We start from the raw sequence: 20697 nt of genomic DNA, 5'->3' as shown, positions 1-20697 counted from the left end.
TGTATTCTTTATCAAAAAGGTAGGGGTGTACGTGCGGGCGTGCGAGCAAGTCTGACACATCCCGAACCGAACTGGACACCCACAGAGGTACAGTTTGAGGTGCTATGATTTCACACTCTGTAGAACCTTCCCAGGACACCCTCTTTCTAAACGGGGTGGCCATTGCTGAAGAGGCTTTCTCAGGTGGGCTCTTTCTTGCCTCTTTTTCCTGTGATGGGAATTTTACTCATTCCAACTAGTATCTACGCGGATATTTTAAATTATGAAGCGCTTTCCTCCTCTTCCACTCCAAAGGTTGCATACTTTGAACTTGGTTCCTTCCTTTGGCCTGGAGAATGAATGGGGTGTCAGGATTATAGGAAAGAACTCCCACCCACCTTAAATTGCTGAGAGAGGGAGGGAGGGAGGGAGGGAGAGAGAGAGAGAGAGAGAGAGAGAGAGAGAGAGAGAGAGAGAGATTGCTGAGAGAGAGAATGGGGGTGGGGGATACAGCCAAGGATGGATCTGGAGGAGAGGACACCCTTGTGGTCACTGCAGAAGCTTCTGGGCCTGCGGCTTCCTCACAAAATAATTGATGGCATTTGTGGCCCAACTTATCCTCTCCAGCAGGATTATCAGAGTGTTTGGGATTCCACAGCACGGATGCATGTTCTATATTGTCGCGTTTTTCAAAGCTGTAGTTGGGTGAGAGGCCTGGGAGACTTCAGATGACTATCTTCTAGCTTTTGTATCACCTGACCAGCAGAACCGCTAAGTTTTAGGGCTAAGTGTTGGCCTGTGTATCCTTTCACAGGGATTCACTGAAATATTTTGTTTGCATTCCATGTCCGATGTCTATTGGCTACCTGGGAGTCACAGTATCCAACTTTGTGTCATGTCACGGGTCATGTCTAAGCATTTGGAACTTTTGTAGAAAATGTGTACCATTACTGCTGCACATTTACTAACTTCTTTTACAAAACAGAAGTAGAACTGCATGTATATCTTGGTAGCCAGTTAAGCATAGTTTATGTATGTATTTCAATAGTTTTAGTAAATAATCTCAGTCTAGCCAAAAAAAAAAAAGAAGCTGTAGTTGATAAAAGTTTATCTGATAAAAAAATCTCAGCAATTGAATAAGTTGGATTCATTTCATCAAGAAGCGATCATGAAATGCTTGAAAAGCATGAAAGATAAAATTAAGCAGGCCCTGTCAGGGGAAATAGTTGGTATTTCCTCTACACAGCTACAGGATTTTGATTGGCAGTTAAAGCTTGCACTTTCTATAGACAAAATTGCTACATTACGAATGCCACTTTCCAACCTTCATCTACATGTAAAAGAAAACGGTGAAGTCAAATCGTATTCAGTTGGAAGGAGTAAAGAAGAGCTGCAGAATCTGGAAATTTCTTGGCAGCAACTAATAAGGTCATCCTGCATTTGAAATAACTGGAAAAGATGACTATCACCAGCATTATCAGATTCCACTGCTATAGCTGCTATCACACAGTAAATATTGTGTGTTCAGAAAACCTGTGACACGCCATTATGACAAACTGGGAAAGCAGCAGTGTTGAGATTACAAAGATAAAAATTTGTCAACTTCTATAAAGAACAGGAAATTACAAGGTTCACAGAAAACACATAAACATAAAAGATAAAAAGCTATAATAGCAGTTTATATTTTCATAATGACTGTTCTGCTTCATTTATTAAATATCTTAGAAATCTTTATATAGAGTTTTACTGAAAATTAACAATAGGCGCTAAAGTAATGTAAACATACAAAGCACAAATAAATTGGAATCTTGCTTTAAGAAGTATGTGGCTTTGGCCAGGGGGTTCAGTTGGTTGGAGCATCATCTTGTAAACCAGGAGGTTGCGGATGCGATCCCTGGTAGGGGAGTATATGGGAGGCAACCCATCAATGTTTCTCTCTTATCTCTCTCTCTCCTTTTCTCTAAAATCAATGAAAACAAATCCTCAGGTGAGGATTAAGAAAAAAAAAAAAGGACGTGAATACCAAGGATGTGTGCTATGGTTATATGTATATGACTGATTTATGACATTTTAAAATAACTTTAAAGAATGTATAAGATGCATATATAACTCAGGAAATTCCATTTCAAGGGAAAGATTATAAAATGTAAATTTTCTTAGAAAAAGAAGCTCTTCAGACATGAACAAGAAAAAAACCCTAAATCTGTGTAAATAATTTTGAGTTTATGAATTCTAAAAACTGAAATCTTGTACTGGAACATAGGAAAAAATGCAATGGCTACTTTTGTATTTCAAGGTCTTGGGAGAATATGAACTGATAAAAATAATATATGCTGATGCATAGTGTATGTAGTACTATTCAAACATCAGCTAAGACCACATTATCTCAATTTTTGTTATAAACTCTTAATATTGAATTTAACAGTTTTGGATGTTAACTTTATTGGCAAAAAGATAATTTTAAATTTCAGTTAAGTTTAAAGATAAGCATTTTGAACATAAAAGTACAATTTTATTTCATTAAAGATATGTTTACAGTTTTGAATATTCTTGTATTATTATTTATTAATTGTATTATTTTCCATACAAACAACTGTAAACCTACTTTTGCCCCATCCTGTATTATTTCTCTCAATCTCCTAGGATGATCCAGAATTTGGCAGGCATGCCAAATCTACAACAAATGACTTTAAGTGTTATTTCCTGAAGCAGTAAAATAATTTTTTAATGTGTTGCAAGCTTCAAAAAATATGCAAAGGAGTGCCCACTTACCAATGAGTTCAACTAACAAAATTGTGATGTGTCAGAGTGGGGCAAAATCTCAAAAATATAATGAAAGCTTATCCTTATTATTTGGAGAAGCATTGTATATGGCACTGGCATATTATTTGGCCTTTTGGAAAATAATGTAATAACCCAGCTCTGAGACTTTGGAGATGTTAATAATGGTAGCAATAGAGGTTGGCAAGTCATAAGGCAAACTCAGTTGTTAGACTTAAATCCCCAAAGTGCCTGCAAAGTGCCTAGCTCACTGCAAAGTGACAAGCAGCAGAGGTTGAAACCTGTCCTAGGTTTATGAGGGCACAAAAGGATTGAACAGTTTGCTGGCGTCTTCGTTCAGCACTGACAAAGTGGACAGTGCACCTCAGTTCCTGGGAATTATAAAAATGTTTCCAGCTGATGGCCTCAGTTGGCAATGTTAAACCTGGGGGGTCTTGTTAGTTATTGAGCTCTGAGGACACACTGGAGAGCTCAACCCCTAATTTAACATAGTTCAATTGTGAAAAATATTCCAGAAGTCACTACCATTTGTTCTGAGATTCTGCAGCTACTGGAGAAAGGCACAGGTATAGCTACTACCAGGTAAGTAAAGTTGCTGAGTAGGAGAATTGCTCATTAACATGATGACAGCTGCAGACCTTCTCTCAGGGACTGCCAGATGGTGCTGTAAGGAAGAATAAGTCTCCCTTTTCTGTGTCTAGCCCACTTCCATCTTTTCTCCTCTTATAGATCCCTAACCTCTTTGGTAGTCTTCTTCAGGACCTAGGAAAATAATGCCTGTTGCATAGGGCTATGCATGAGTTCAATAAGTATGTGTTGAAATGAATATCTTAGGAGATTCCCAGAGCTCCATCTAGGTTAGCATGCATAGAGCAATATTTCTGTAAAGTAGAACTGTGACATTGAAATAGTGTGTCAAGATTGGGAAGACCTCTTTTTAAAACAAAAAATAGAGACCTAACAGGTTTGGTTCAGTGGCTAGAGCGACGGCCTGCGGACTCAAAGTTCCCAGGTTCAATTCCGGTCAAGAGCATGTACCTTGGTTATGGGCACATCCCCAGTAGGGAGTGTGCAGGAGGCAGCTGATCAATGTTTCCCTCTCATCAATGTTTCTAACTCTCTATCACTCTTCCTTCCTCTCTGTAAAAAATCAATAAAATATATTTTTTAAAAAACAAACAAAAAACAGAAAATAGAGCCCAGCCGGCCTGGCTCAGTAGTTGAGCACTGACCTATGAACCAGGAGGTCACGGTTCAATTCCTAGTCAGGGCATATGCCAGGGTTGTGGGCTTGATCCCCAATGTGGGGCATGCAGGAGGCAGTCAATCAATGATTCTCTCTCATCATTGATGTTTCTATCTCTCCCTCTTCCTTCCTCTCTGAAATCAATAAAAAAAAATTTTAAAAAACAAAACAGAAAGCAGAAACAGCATACTCTGTTTTTGTTTTTCTTCATGTGGACTGGTTTTTTAAATTGTGTACATTAAAAGCCCACTATATGAATGTTGAATTCAACTAAGTTGACAATTTTACTTTAAAATTGACTAAATTATGTGGGGTTTTTTAAATGAGATTTTATTTTTTTAATAACCAGGCTCTCACTTCAGGAATCTTGCCAGATGTCTGGCCTCCCAGCTGCCTTGAGCAACAGATAATATTAATGAAATGGGTTATGTTCCCATGTACCTGTGTAGAGTCCTCACCCTCCTTGACCTGTATAATCTACAAAAGTCATCTTTGGGGCAAACAAGCAGGAAAGAGGAGTTGCCAAAGCCAGGAGTCTACCCCTTGGAGTGCACCAAGTGAGTGCAAACTCCAATGTAACTATATAACTATAATTCTTGTCACAGAATTACTCACTCTTCACTTGTGTGCAAGGCTAGGGGAAGTGGGCTGACATGAATATATCAAGCATAAGAATTTCCATGCCTGTGGCTCAGGAGGCAACCTCTAACTTACAGGGGTGATTTATCTCCTAAAAACAAGGTTAAATTAGATGAGCTTAGCCCCTTACTTTTAATTCTGTTCTCCTTACTCCCAAGGCAGTGGCATACCTAGCATCGCTACTCAGATTCTCCCTTCCCTCCCTTTTGGTACATGTCAAACTTGTCAAGGCCCTAATATCTGGGAAATAGCAGAAGCCTACAGGCAAGCCAGGAAGACAATGAAGGAAAAGTTTATTACTTTTCAATAATGATGAATTTTTAATTACTACAAGTAGACCCATTACCAGTAAATTATTATTTACTTCCACTTATGGAACATTTATTACAAGCTAAGGATTATGTAAACACTTTTAATAATTGTGCAAAACACCATAGGAAAGTCAACAGAAGTATCTGCCCTTGAGCAGTTTAAAACCTAATTATGTATTTACACACCCACACATACATATGGTTCATGAAGGTACATATATTTGCATTAGTCTTTCAGTCCTTTTTCTTCAAGCTCCATCTCCCATTTAAAAGCATTAAGTTCACAGGTTTATGCAAACTATGTTAGTTCTCATCTGATTAGTCGTATAGATAATTGTATCAGAAGGAATTATTACAGATTTAGTGTAGAGCAAATATTACCAGATATACACTTTATTTTTACAGGAAAGTGCAAGGGTTTCTTCCTTAATGCTAGAAGCCATTGGTATTATGCTCTTTTAGAAAGGAAAAACTCATACTGAACAGGAACTTTATGTAAATTTCATAACTATTGCTTTCCTTTATTTAAACCTTCTTCTCCTCTTTTGTGATAGTTGTGGTTTTGTATAATAGTAAACAATATCTCCCACACATACCTCCAAAAGAAAAGTTCTGCATTTCTGGTAAACATTTGTTTCAGTACTTATGTGGAGGCAAATGTTTGTTTTTGTTTGTTTGTTTGTTTGAGATTATATATATATATATATATATATATATAATTTGATTTTTTTACAGAGAGGAAGGGAGAGGGATAGAGAGCCAGAAACATCAATGAGAGAGAGACATAGATCAGCTGCCTCCTGCACACCCCGTACTGGGGATGGGCCCGCAACCCAGGTACATGCCCTTGACCGGAATCGAACCTGAGACCCTTCAGTCCGCAGGCCAACGCTCCATCCACTGAGCCAAACCGGTCGGGGTGGGGGGGGGGGCAAATGTTTTTATAGTCATCTTTTATTGGTAAGCCTGATCTTTGCTTCTGGAATATATTAATAACAGAGTCATGATTGAGATGTTTCTGAACTATCTCTAGGGAATCATGTAACCTTTTACCTATAATATGAATTCACATGATATTCTATACTAATATTAACAGACTAGTGGCCCGGTGCATGAAATTCGTGCATGGGGGAGGGGGTGTTCCTCAACCCTCTCCAATCTGGGACCCCTCGAAGGATGTCCTACGGCCGGTTTACAGGGATCGGGCCTAAACTGGCAGTCGGACATCCCTCTCGCAATCCGGGACTGCTGGATCCTAACCGCTCACCTGCCTGCCTACCTGCCTGATTGCCCCTAACCACTCTTCCTGCTGGCCTGCTCGGCCCCAACTGCCCCCCACCGCCGGCCTGCTTGCCCCCAAATGCCCCCCCGCCAGGCTGATCACCCCCGAATTGCCCTCCTGCTGGCCTGATCACCCCCATCTTCCCTCCCCACTGGCCTGATCACCTCCAACTGACCCCCACTGATGGCCTGCTTGCCCCAACTGGCCCCCCTGCTGTTCTGCTTACCCCCAATAGCCCCACCCCCAACCAGCCTGATCATCCACAACTGCCTTCCCCTCTTGGCCTTTAACCGCCTCTACCTCGGCCCCGCTACCATGGCTTTGTCCAGAAGAACATCTGGAAGGTCTCCTAGAAGGTCTCCCAGTCTAATTAGCATATTACCCTTTTATTAGTATAGAGGCCTGGTGCACGAGTGGGGGCAGGCTGGTTTGCCCTGAAGGGTGTCCCGGATCAGGGTGGGGGTTCCCTTGGGGTGTGGGGCAGCCTGGGTGAGGGGCCTGTGGTGGTTTGCAGGCCAGCCATGCCCCAATGGAGTGAGGGTCCTCGCTGGGGGGGCATGGCCAGCCTGGATGAGGGGCTGAGGGCTGTTTGCAGGCTGGCCACACACCCTTCAGGGTGGAGGTCCCGCTGGGGTGCCTGGCCAGCCTGGGTGAGGGGCTGAGGGCTGTTTGCAGGCTGGCCATGGCCCTGAGAAACCCAGGCTCCCAGACCCTCCTTGAGCAGAGGCCACAGTGGCTGGAAGCAGGATGGCCATGGCCCCGAGAAACCCAGGCTCCCAGACCCTCCTTGAGCAGAGGCCACAGTGGCTGGATTTATTTATCTTCTATAATTGAAACTTTGTAGCCTTGAGCGGAGTCCACAGCCGGCCAGGGCAGGTGGGAAGCTTGGCTTCCTCCATTGCCAGGGGCTACCCAAGCCTCCTGTTTGCTCCAGCTCTGTGGCCACCGCCATCTTGGTTGGGTTTATTTGCATACTCGCTCCTGATTGGCTGGTGGGCGTGGCTTATGGGCATGGCTTGTGTGTGTAGCAGAGGTACGGTCAATTTGCATGTTTCTCTTTTATTAGATAAGATACATGTATAGAGAAAATATGGTAAGAATTTCATGGTAGAGAAAGGAGAGCTGTAGATTGCAATCATATACTACTATTATTTATCCTAAAATATAATTTGATTATGAGTAACTGAAGCAAGAACTAACAGTATTTAAACCTCCTCTTTAGTTCCTGTGCAAACTGGTCTGTGTGACACTCACAATGTTTTCTCTGTTTTCCTCAGCATCGGTGCCCTGATTGGATTGGGAATTGCTGCCCTTGTTTTACTTGCCTTTGTCATCAGCGTCTGTGTCCTTTGCTATCTATTTCTGCATACAAAGCCTCAAAGGTTAGACACTGGCCTTAAACTTCAACACCTAGAGGTTTCTTCCACTCAAGAAGGTAATCAGTACCCATTATTTGTAGCCAATTACCTGTACTCTGTTGAAAAGAATAACCTGTACCTGGGTAAGAAATCATACTGTTAATGAGTGCTTTTTAAAAATTCAATTCATTATGTTTCTTTGTATAAATACATGCTAAATTAGGCCTTAATGATGAAATACCTTAGAGAAATTGTCCTGAGGGAAAATAGCAGCAGGATGTAGATGTTCTTGTGAAAAATAATACATTGATCCAATAAATCCACTTTAAGATATGTATGACTCAGTTACAAAGTCTTATCTTCTTGGAATTTTTAAATTTTGTTTTTGATGGAGCCACAGAAGTCACATAAAGAGAGAAACGACTATCTGATAATGAATTCTCAGTGTTGCATTACTCTAGATTGGTTAGTCAATGGCCAGCTAAGCATTTACCTTGTGCGCCTATGGTGTACAGACTTCGGAGAAGGTGTGTAAAAGAGGCATGTAAAAGAAACAGAAAAATAGACAGAAGATAGTCCTGTTTTTGAGTAGATTATGAACTAGTTACATATAGTGATGTGTTTAGTGTGACTATAAAGTAGGAAGACATTTTTATGTGTCGTTCATGGAACTGGGTTTCATTGTTATTTCAGTTATGACGTGCTACACAAATGCTAATTGTTATCATTAAGAAACTCAGAATTATTAATATTTTGTGAATATAAATTTTTGTAAGTATATTTAAAAAGTAGTAATTATGGTCCAGAGTTGCTCAGTAGGTTAGAGCATTGTCCTGTGCACCGAAGGATCGCAGGTTCAATTCCCAATGAGGGCATATACCCAGGTTGCGGGTTCGATCCTGCTTGGGGTGCATACAGGAGGCAACCAATTGATGTGTCTCTCTCATATCGATGTTTCTCCTTCTCCCTCTCCCTTCCTCTCTCTTTAAATCAATAAAAACATATCCTTGGGTGAGGGTTAAAAAAATAGTAGTAATCATAAATTGTATTTTGACATATATTTAGAATGTATTTTAATAAAAATTTAGAATATACGTATATATATTTAAAACATGACACACATGCTGACTACCATTTAAAAAGAAAATTTAGAGAGTTGTCTTAAAAAATTAGAAAATTCTCTGCTCATATGCTCTATTTTAGCTGAATCCTGAAGCTTATATGTATGGAGCACATGCTCTGTGACCTTTCAGTCCACTGCTGCTGCGTGATTGCATAAGCTCTCCTTGCCTTCTCTGTGGGGAGCTCTCCCAGGGGTATCTCTCTGCAGTCCTCTTTCTGAAGCAATTTCTGAAGTTTGGAGATTGCATGGCAGACTTGACAGGTTTTTATGGGTTAAACCCTTGTTTCTCCACAGGCAAAATGAAGCAGCGGGTTAGTGATTATGAAATAACCAGATCACATAATCAATTTTTGTCTCAACTGCTTAGATAATGTAAGGTACCAGTTCTTAAGTTTTACTACGCATGAGAATCACATAGGGAGCTTGTAAAAACTGCAAACTTTAAAACAAGTAGCTCCCTTTCCTATCCTTGCTCCCCTGCTGTCTACTGCCCACGCTGGCCAGGCAGGATTGGTCCTTTTTAATGCTGTTGAGCATCCGTATAATCATTACTCTGAACTCTATAGCTGATAGATTGCTTATATTCACTTTATTTAGTTCTTCATCTGGAGAATTCTCTTGTTCCTGCATTTGGGGCCTGTTTCTTTGTCTCCTCATTTTGGCTGCCTCTTTTTGTTTGTTTCTTTGTATTAGGTAGATCTGCTATGGCTCTCAGTTTTGGTAGGGTGGCCCTGTGGGTGGCCCTGTATAATAGGTGACCTGTGGGACCCAGTGGCGTAGTCACCCTAATCACCTGAGCTCAGGGCTTTAAGAATGTCCCTTGAATGCGTTATGTGGGCTTTCCTGTTGTAATTGAGTCGTGATTGCTATTGGCCCATTTGTGCATGGGTGACAGTGAGACTCAACCCCCAACACAACATGCAAGCTGCTGTGCAGGAGTTGATCACATGAAGTGAAATTTGCCTCAGCAAGGTCTAGTGCCTGCCGAGAACTCCCTGTGGAAATGCTTCTTGTGAAGCTTATTGGATCCTGCTCTGTTGTTTTCCAGAGCTGACCACTGGGTATTGGTTTGGGGACTCTTTGGAGAGACTCTGGTGCAGACCAATGTCAGACACTGTTTGTGACTGACCCTGGGAACCTGTTTGGATCCACAGCTTGTGGCTCCTTCTACTGGGCCTGGTGCATGTGGAAAGGAACAAGCTGTGCACCAAGGCCTGCTTTTACTAGCACCAGAGCCCAGGGGAAGGTCAGCAAATGTTTCAAAGCACCCAGAGATCTGCCTCTGCCTGCAGGCTGTCTCTTAGGTTCCATCACGTAAAGATCCTTTGGCTGTACTCCTCAGCAGGACTTAAGCTCCACAAGGTGGGACAACTTGGATTCCCAATGGGTGGGACTGTTGCTTCCCCCTGAGGCTGATGCTGCATAGAGGGGAATGCTCTGCCTAAGGAAGATGGCTTCTGCAGGATCGGGGAATGACTCAGCACAGGGATACTGGTCACTGATCTCTCAGCTCTCACCCCAGAGCCACCAACCCCAGACTCTCTTCATGTAGCTCTAGTCCTGAAGCCCAGTGTGAATGGCTGCAAACAAAATGTTGTGTATTGGCCCTTTAAGAGGCAGACAGAAATCCCTCTGCTTTTCACAGTCAGATTTTATGTAGTCACCTTTCCTAGTTTTGGTGCTTTGGGCTGGGGAAACCGCCTTGGGGTCTAGACCCCAGGCTTCTCAGGGGGAAAAACCCACAGCTGAGCTATTCCTCCAGAACTTCAGCCTGGCCAGCCTTCTTGTGCCTCCACACTTCCTACTAGCCTTGATGAGGCCTCCTGTGCAAGTCCTTGGTTATAGGTTTCTCTCCAGCTAGTCTTCACTTGGTTATTCAGGATGATCTTTCTATACTTTAGTTGTAATTCCAGTTTGGTCCTGGGAGGTGAGTGTAACTTCCACCTGATTCATCGCCATCTTGGATCTCCAGCCTCCATTTATTTAGCCTCCATTTATTTATTCACTCATCATCATTCATTCATGTATTATTTGTTGAGAGTGCTACAGATGTCCCCCATCCCATCCCTTTAGACCCCCACTACCCAGCCCCCACCGCACCCCAGGCCTTCCTCACATTATTGTCTGTGTTCATAGGTTATGCATTTATGCATATATGTTCTTTGGTTACTCACTCCCATTATTTTAAATTAATTTTTATAATTGAAACTGTTTTCATTACAAGCAATTTGCATGGCCTTAAGGGAAATGTACTTTTGTGTACACACTAAAACTGACTTAGGGCACTGGATTTATTTATTTTTTTGTCTCTCTAAATGACAGCAAGTTTAAAATAGTTTAATCTTAAATAATTTTGCCAAGATTTTTCCTTTCTGTATCTTTATTCTATTGGGTTTCATTTTTTTCAATGTATATAGTTTAAGGCTTTATACATTTTGAATTGATCCTGAAAGAAGCTGGTCTCTGGTAGTGACCATAGCGTTTAATTGGGCTACCTCCAGGGCTCACTTTGTGTAGAGAATTGATTGGCCTTTAAATTGTGGCCATAACCATTTCTTCCTTTTTAACTTTTGTATTTTGAGTTATGCATGTTTCAAATGTTTCAAATGCCAACATTTAAAAGAATTGTAAATCATACTGTATAAGATGTACAGTTCTGAGCAGAAGATGGCTGTGTGAAGGGCATTTTTCTGAGTAGACACTCCTGAGGGTGAAGGCTCATTTGAAAACATATGAAAGAATTAGTAGCTAGTAGAGGAGCAACGAAAGGGGCGAGAGTCTTAGATCCCTGCTTCTCAAACTTTTCCATTGGTGAATCCTTGAAGGTCAATAAGAGAGGAACTTATGCTTCCAGAAAAGCAAGAGCTAGAGTGGAAAGGCCTGCCTTAAGCCTTATGAGCTTTCAATTGTTTGAAGTTACCCACTTTAGTTTTTAAGTTATGGGAATTTTCTATTTGACTACATAATGTAATGGCTGGCTTTACTCTAATAATATCTTATTTTCAGATATGAGTGAAATTGATGCTCCAGGACGGACAGCATATTCACCCTGTGATTTTGAGTGCCCATCGACACCCTGCAGCTGTGGAGCGGGGTGGAGAATAGAGGAGAAGCGTCCTGAGAAACAGAGTTTTTGATGAAAATTAGAAGGCAGATATTAGCAGGGGTGCTTGGTACACATAAATAATATAGCTGTATGGGAATAATAGACAAGTCCAAGCCTGTATCTGGTGATTTCTTTTGTCAAGGCAGGTGATGTAAATGAAAAGGATAAACAAATCAGCAGTAAGACACAGTTGTCTAGGAGAAAAACGTAAATTACATCTGGAGTACTGAGAAAGAAAGCAAATTGAAGATCATATAATCATTTATTCTGCCTGTGAGCAAAATAGGACTTAGACTGGCTCAGAATGATCTGATATATTTCTTCATTTTGGAGGACACCCTTACTCCTGAGTTAAAAACAAAAACAACAACTCACTTCTCTTTAATTGTAGGAAAATTAGAAAATATAGAGAAACAAACAAATAAATGACATTCATGATCCCACCATATAAAAATAATAGATATTAAACCATAGTGAATATCCATGGATTTTTTTTCTTTGCATCTATAGACATATATAACAAAATGGGGAGGGGGTGAGTCTTATAATAACGTGCTTTATTTTTTTCACTGAATAATATCAATATCTTTGTTTGCCAATAAATAAATACCTTTGGCATAATTTTTAATGGTTACATTTTATTACCATGATGGAGTACTATGAGTATTTATTTATTTATTTTTTCTATTGATTTCAGAGAGGAAGGGAAAGGGAGAAAGAGATAAAACATCAATGGTGAGAGAGAATCATTGATCAGCTGCCTCCTGCATGCCCCCTACTGGGGATCAAGCCCATAACCCAGGCATGTGTCCTGACCAGGAATCGAACCAGTGAACTCTTGGTTTTTGGGTTGATGCTCAATCATTGAGCCATACCAGCCAGGCTATTTTTTTTATTTTGATATAATTTCACATTCCAGAAAAGTTACCAAAAAATTATAGAGTAGTTATATACCTTTTCTCAGATTTACTAACTTAATATTTTGCCTCATTGTTTTCATTCTTGACTTTCTCTTGATATATAGTTTCTGAACAATTTGAAAATAATTTTCAGATATCCTATCTTTTAACCATAAATATTTCAGTGTGCATTTCCTAAGAACAAGAATGGTTTTTACATAATTACAGTAAATTTATCAAAGCCAGGAAATGTAACATTGATACAGGAATAATTATCAAATCTGTAGTTCATATTCAAAATTTGCCAATATCCTTAATAGCTATTTTTTGCCTCAGAATTACATCTTGTAATTAGTTGTCATATTTCTTTAGTCTCCTTCAATCTTCAGTCTTTCTTTGTCTTTCATGACCATGACATTTTTGAAAAGTAAAAGCCAATTATTTTGTACCGTGTTCCTCAATTTTAATTTGTCTGATGTTTTCTCATGATTGGAGAGAGATTATACATTTTTGACAAGAATACCATAGATGTTATATGCTCAGGGCACCATAACAGGAAGCACATACTATATTGGTTTGTTCCATTACTGGTGATGTTAACTTGGATTCTTTGGTTAAGGCTGTATTTGCTAGATTAATCCATTGTAAAGTCACTAGTTTTGCCTTTGTCATTACTAAGTAGTTGGTTGGCAGGTACTTTGAAATTATGAAAATATCCTGTTCCTCCTCAAACTGACAACCCACCCACTAATTGCTATTAATTGTAATTTTTTTCATTCAGAATTTCAGAATAATTTCAGGATTATTATTATGATGGGTGTAAAATGGTAATTTTCTAACTTCATCATTCCTTCTACATCTATTAGTTGTTATTTAATTACAGGAATTCTACTTTCCATTCTTCCCTATTTATTTACCTGTTCATTTATTAAGATCAGTATGAACTCAGAGTCCTTATCATAAAATATCCTACTACTACTGTTATTTATTTTGATCCTTGAATTGTTTCAGATTTGACCCATGGGAGTCACTTTATACATGGTCTGGTGTCCTTTTTGAAAAGTGTTCATTATTTTTAAAGCGCTTTTTTGCCTTCCATCACAAGATGTTCCAGGGTGTCCTGTACTTTCCCTGTTCCATCCCAGGAACCTGACATTTCTCCAAGAAACCTGGTGCATTTTAGTTGTGAATAGTGTTTAGAAACCGAAGTCTGGGTATACCATATTTTATTAAATTACTGACTTTGAACTAGCTTCCATTTTTTCCCCCCTATTACATACATACAATGAACATTTAAGCGTTTTCTTAGCACAGATCCCTGGGAGTGAAGTTGTTGAGCAAAAGGATGGGCACATATTAAAGGCTTTGGATACAAGCTGCTAATGGCCCACCAGAAAAATACTATTTCATGGGTATTATTTCAAAAGACATATGTTCTACTAATTTCATTGAGAGAAATAATGTAGTATTTTGATTTTATCTAATTAGGAGAGTGGATATTCTAATGTTTATTTGTCATTATTTTTTTGTGTCAAGTTGTTGCTCATATCTAATACACATTTTTCCATGGCAGTATTCTTTTTTCATTGTTTTATAAGAACTTTCCTTACAATAACTAAACTCTTTTTCATATATATTGCAAATATTTTTATAGTTATTTCCTTTTTAATTTTGTGACAATTTTTTAATTTGTTTCACCTTTTGTGATTTCTCCCTTTAGTTTCACATAATACATTTATTCATTTGTTTTTAACATTTAAATCTTCAATAAGCCAGGAATTTTTAACTTTGGTGTAAAGTGTGAGGTAGGGATCTGCCTTCATTTTTATTTTGCAAATAATGAGCCAATGTATTGAAAAAACCTTATTTCTTTTGCCAATTTAAAATATCATCTTTGTCATAAACTAAATTTTTATATATACAGGGATTTGTTTTTAGATTTTTTGTTCTGTCAAATTTATCAGTCTGTTTATTCTTAAGCCAGTAATATACTTTTAAAATTATTATAGCTCTATAGTTTAATATTTGATTAGGCAAGACTTTCTCTTCTCTCCATTATGCTTCTTTTTCAAAATTTCCTGGCTACTCTTGTAAGGGTCAGATTTCCAAATAAATTTATAAATCATAAAGTCAAGATTTTAAAAATCAAGTGGTATTTTTTTTCTCAATTTACAGATAATTTGGGGAGCTATTTTTCTTAGTAGGTTTAACACCACTCCAACAAAGCACTGTTTAGAACTCATTAATTAGGCTGCCAGATTATTTCGTAATACTATTCTATTTAGAAGGGCTTTAAGAATTCACTGAGATCTTAGTAGAGGATGGACTAATTTGAACTTAATGACAGAAGAGGCCACTTGTGTCTCCTAAAGAGAATTTTCTACTTAAAATAATGAGTCTGGAATTTCCTATGGCTGTTTTTGTTCCTAGAATGCAGAAAACCAAATTGCTCAGCAGTCTATGGCTACATTTAGCATCCCTGAGTCCTTCTCAGGGCACAGTGTTAAGCAATCCTGGTTGATGTTGGAAACAATAAAGCAAAATAGAAGCCAGTCTCTCAGTGTGAAAATTCATTGAAAGGACTTAAAGTATCAGTTAAATTCCTTTGTTAGTTATGTTAGCTATCAATGGATGGAAAAGATGAACAATGCACAAAATGTAAAGAAAAAAAAAACAATTGTGGAAAAAATAGGGTAGGAAAACATTTCTGGATAGAATTGCCTTTACTCATTGACAAATGGACAAAGCAAAAATGCAAGCTTAGGATTTAAACTTTCACAATGAGTTTTTAACTATGGCTCATCGGAGATAACCTATATATCCTTAAGGGAAGGCAGGGCAGTAAGAGGGGAGAGGTCTATAGTTTTGCTCTTCACCATTTACTTCAGATCCAGCCCTGTGCCTCATATTAAACTTGAGAGGAAAATGTCTTCTTGCAAATAAACCCTTTTAGGTGAAAATCTAAGATTGCTTGTTTCCACTAGAAGGTACAGTGGGATCAGTGGGATATGTAGATTTTCTACTAAATAATAAAGTGAGCCAGCTGATTAGTAGTTAGAAGTTGTTGTAGGCCTGCCGAATGGTACACAGAAGCTAGGAGCTAGGCAGACAATGGCAGAAAAGTTTAATTACAATTCTGCCAGAGAGATAGGAGATGAAGACTGGCAGAGGTCCCAGCATTTTTTTTTTAAATGGCAGGCAAGAGAATTGTACATAAATAATAAAATACATAGGAGAGTCCTGGCCATGTTCTCAGTGGTTAGAGCATCAGCCTGCAAACTGGAGGGTTATGGTACGATTCCCCAACAAGTGCACATACCTGGGTTGCAAGTTTGATCCCCAGCCCTGGTTGTGGTGCGTGCAAGAGGCAACCAATTGATGTGCCTCTCTCACATCAATATTTCTCTTTCTTTCTCTCTCTCTAACCCTCCCTCAGTCCCTCCCTTCCACTCTCTCTAAAAATCAAAGGAAAAAATATCCTTGTGTGAGGATTAATAGAAAAAGGAAAAAATACATACAGGAAAACATAGGTACTAAACTTATGGACCTTGGTCTCAGAGAGGTTTATGTGAACTTGCTCCTAAAGGCAAGGAAAGTAAAAGCAAAAATAAATGAATGGGACTACATCAAAGTAAAAAGCTTCTACACAGCAAAAGAAATCATCAACGAAACATAAAGGCAACCAACTGAGTGGGAGAAGATATTTGCAAACGATACCTCCAATAAAGGTCTAATATCCAAAATATATAAAGAACTCATACAACTCAACACCACCACCAAAAACAAACCAATTAAAAAATGGGCAGAGAACCAGAAAGACACTCTTCCCATGAAGACATACAGATGACCAACAGATATATTTTAAAATGCTCAACTTCACTAACTATAAGGGAAACACAAATCAAAACCACGAGATATTTTAACTCACACTTATTAGAATGGCTATTATCAATAAGACAAGAAATAAGTGTTGGAGAGGCTGTAGAGAAAAAGGAACCTTATACACGGCTGGTGGCAATGTAAATTGGTACAGCCATTATGGAAAACAGTATGGAGGTTCCTCAAAAAAAAAAAAAAAAAAAGAAGAATAAAGTTACCATATGACTCAGCAACCCCTCTTCTGAATATCTACCCTCAAAATTTGAAAATATTTATTTGTAAAGCTATACACTGAGTGGCCAGATTATTATGACCACCCCATCAGTACAACGAAGTGAATTAGTTATGCAAGTAATAATAATAAAACCTTGAGAGTATTTGCTTAGGAAGTTTTCAATATTCAGTAATTTTGGAAGTGTCAATGAAGTACTGATGGGGTGGTCATAATAATCTGGCCGGTTATAATAATCTGGCCACTCAGTGTAGGATATGTACCCCTATGTTCACTGCAGCATTATTCATGGTAGGCAACACATGGAAACAACCTAATCAACCAATCCTCGATGGATAATGGATATGAAGCTGTGGTACATATATAAAATGGAATACGACTCAGCCATAGAAAGGATGAAGCACTGCCACTTGGGACAACATAGATGGATCCTGAACTCTCAAGTACTAGTATCATGCTAAGTGAAATAAGTCACATTGAAAAGGATAAGAACAATATGATTTCACTCATAGGTGGGATATAAAACAGAAAGCAATAAACTCATAGACACAGACAACAGTATGGTGTTACCAGAGGGGAAGGTGGGCAGAGGAAAGATGGTCAAATATAAGGTGACAGAAAGGACTAGACTTTGGGTGGTGAGCACACAATGCAATGCATAGAAGGTGTATTATAGAATTGTATACCTGAAAATTTATATAATGTATTGACCAATGGTTACCCCAATAAATTTAATTTTAGTAAGCAGTGTTCACAGAAGAGTTTATAGGATAAGTGGATCCCTGAGGAATGGTTCTGAAAATGAATACAAAATTTAAATCTTATCAGCAAAAATATATTGGCCTAGACTGTGATGAGGATAGGTAGATTGATGAATTTGATTTAAATGAATTCTATTCATTTGGTTAAATGAATTTAAATGTTGGTAAAGATTAAAATTTTAATTTAAATGCCAGTCTGAGAAGTATAGGATTAAAGGAAGATTGAGATTTACATATGATGACCAGATTAAAAAAAAAAGGGAAGCCAGCAGCAGAAAGCAACTAATGTCAACCCAGGAAAGCACATGGATCTTTTTTTTGCAATCTGTACTCAGGTTAAAAAAAAAAAAAAAAAGAGGCATTAGATAAGAAAAACTGCTTTATGTGTAACAAATCCCTTGGAAGCTCAATGGAATTACAGATTTCTTACTTTAAATCGAATCCATATTGTAATTTTTTGACCTAAAAGAGGCAGCTGGTTTTACCCCTATTTTGTTGGTTAAAAAATTAGCTTTTGTTTCTTAAAGCAAAAAAAGGAACTGTCTCAACCACCTTAGGAAAAGCTGAGGTGGTTGAGACAGTTCCTTCTTTCTCTTTTAAAATTCTCCTAAAGGGGCCTGGCCAGAGTGGCTCAGTGGTTAACATACAACGTATGAACCAGGAGGTCGCAATTCTATTCCTGGTCGGGGCACATGCCTGGGTTGGGGGCTCGATCCCCAGTGTGGGGAGTGCAGGAGGCAGCCAATCAATGATCCTCTCTCATCATTGATGTTTCTGTCTCTCCTTCTCCTTTCCTCTCTGAAATCAATAAAAATATATTTTAAAAAAATTCTTCCAAAGGGATGCAGTCAGCTGCAGGAAGAGAACATTGGGGTTGGTAACATGCTCATCAAAGCTCCTGTTTCAAATAGTGTCAGTATGATGTTTATAACAAATCTTTTCTTGTTCGTGGAGCAAATTGGTTGTTGGGGGAACTGCCTTACCTTAAGAGGCCAATCCAAGAAAAGATCTCTGTCCCTACACTGGTTAGAGGAATCCAGGCAGTAGCCAAGGAAACAATGAGTCAGGCCTGGAGGAAGGGGACCGCACAAGTCCTTGGTGAGAAAAATCTATAGTAACTGAAAGGTACTTTGTGAACCTCTAGGTCTCAGAGGGCTGTAGACAGGTTAGATAAACCCCTTGAGTTGTTGACAGAAAAAAAGTATAATGGAAACTAGAGATGTCAGAATGTTGAAGACTTAGAGAGAACCTCAAACTAAGTTGGGAAATAACTTCCTGAGTTTATTCATCATAAAAAGAGAACAAAAATGGTGACAAAGTAGACAAAATCACCTTGCAACCCTGATTAAAATGTTATGAATTTAATTAAGTGAAAAGCTTCGGAAACATGAAGGACTTGAATTACACATTAGTTTTCAGATTTCCTGGAATTCCAATAAAATATTCAAATTTTAGATGTTTAAAGGACATGCTTACATGAGATACAAATGCTACGCAGATAATATGAAACTTTGATCTTTTACCTTTACCTGCTATGATACAGGAGAGTAAAAATAATACTAAACAAATGAAAAATAAACCACAAACATTGTTTTTCAGATATTATAGGAGGAAAATAATTTCAAGGGCCCTCATTTAGAATATATTCTACTAAAGTATTTAATTGTATTTAAATTTGAAGCAAATATATTTTAAAAGTCTACTTTGCAAATAACAATCAAGAACTTATCATTTCACCCAATTTTCATGCCAGCTTTCCCTCCTATGTTTACTTTAAACAGCTTTACTTGCTTATTTGGGCAGAGGGCTACTTGCCAAGTCAGAAAATGTGCCTTCCACAAATTAGCTGTTACAAATCAAATGGTTGAAACATTATGCCTGGATGTTTAGAGGTAGAACATTATTTTGCCACCAAAAAGTTCTCTATCCTTGTACATTCTGGACTCATATTTACATGAGTGAATGAGATTGTGGCACAAGTGTGTTCTTTTTTAAAATTACATCTAAATCGACTCTGATGGCAAAGCCTTAAAGTGCTGCAAATTACGATGACTGGCTTCAGTATAGTTTTGTTCACTTCAAGAATAGGGACAGCCACACTTTTGTTCAACAATTCAGAAATCGTTACCTTCTCTTCAAATGTGTAGTTATCTCCAAAGAAGCGTGGAGAAAGGTAAGCATGGAAATAAAACCCGACTTCTGTTACTGAACATTTCCCTTATGTGACTTTCAGGAGAAAACGCTCAAAAACAACTTTGAAGGGATTCAGTTCTCACGTATCCACATAGTGTTTTCAGGACATCGTATTTTCAATATTGCTACAAAATATGTTGTTAAGCAAAACTGTTACAAAGTTTCATGACATAATTTCCCATTAATTATTTCATTTTGTTTTGTGTATTTGCAGGCAACTCAAATAGGAAAATCAAAACCCCCAATTCAAACGCAGCATCAAATTCAACAAATGAAACAATCTATGAAGCTGATGATGTAATTGAGGAAAAAACAATGGATACAACACAAATCAACATCGTGTATTATTAAAAATCCTGTGTTATAAAAGCTCACAGGAGAGATGGAACAGTAAAAATAAAGTGCATTTTAAATAGTTTGTAATAATACTTTTAAAAACTTCACCACTCACAAAGCAAAACATAGCTGCATTTTTATCAATCCTTTTATTAAACACCCATTAAGGATTTAATAGATTTTCATGTACATAAGTTTACTTTTACTTGCTAATTAAAATGTACATTATACAAAATTATGCTAATACTTTAGGCAAAGTTAAATAATTTATCAATTAGCAGATAAGCAAGCCTATCTCAGTGAGAAACAATGAGACATATTACCAGAATTTCACGACTTTTTGGTACTTAGAGGCAGTTATTTTTTAAAAGCAATGGTACAGATAGGTAGATTTTGGGAGAATGGTCTTATAAACTAGAGGTGGAATGCTCTTAAGTCTCTTAAAAGTCAACCCATGCCTTTTTTTAGAGGATTTGCTGGCACACTCACAATATATTTATTGCCTTTATAAAAGCTAACATTCAAAACCAAAATATATTACAATGTATAATCTGCATAATACATGTTTTCTG

At 38.3% G+C, this 20697-nt stretch overlaps 1 protein-coding gene and 1 pseudogene across 1 annotated transcript; both read left to right on the top strand.

Moving 5' to 3' along the window:
• The first annotated feature begins 430 nt into the window (after positions 1-430).
• On the top strand, positions 431-1720 carry LOC102436094 (annotated as a pseudogene).
• A 2706-nt stretch (positions 1721-4426) lies between these two features.
• SHISAL2B (shisa like 2B) lies at positions 4427-20160 on the top strand. Its single transcript, XM_006081564.3, has 3 exons — positions 4427-4563; positions 7516-7673; positions 20004-20160. Exons 1-3 carry the CDS (start codon positions 4427-4429, stop codon positions 20138-20140), a joined length of 432 nt encoding a protein of 143 aa, XP_006081626.1. The 3' UTR covers positions 20141-20160.
• Positions 20161-20697: the final 537 nt, after the last annotated feature.

The sequence above is a fragment of the Myotis lucifugus genome, unplaced genomic scaffold (assembly GCF_000147115.1).
Source record: "Myotis lucifugus unplaced genomic scaffold, Myoluc2.0 scaffold_0, whole genome shotgun sequence".
Classification (NCBI taxonomy): domain Eukaryota; kingdom Metazoa; phylum Chordata; class Mammalia; order Chiroptera; family Vespertilionidae; genus Myotis; species Myotis lucifugus.
Note: the sequence above shows the minus strand (reverse complement) of the source record. Positions and strands in the feature narration are given on the sequence as shown.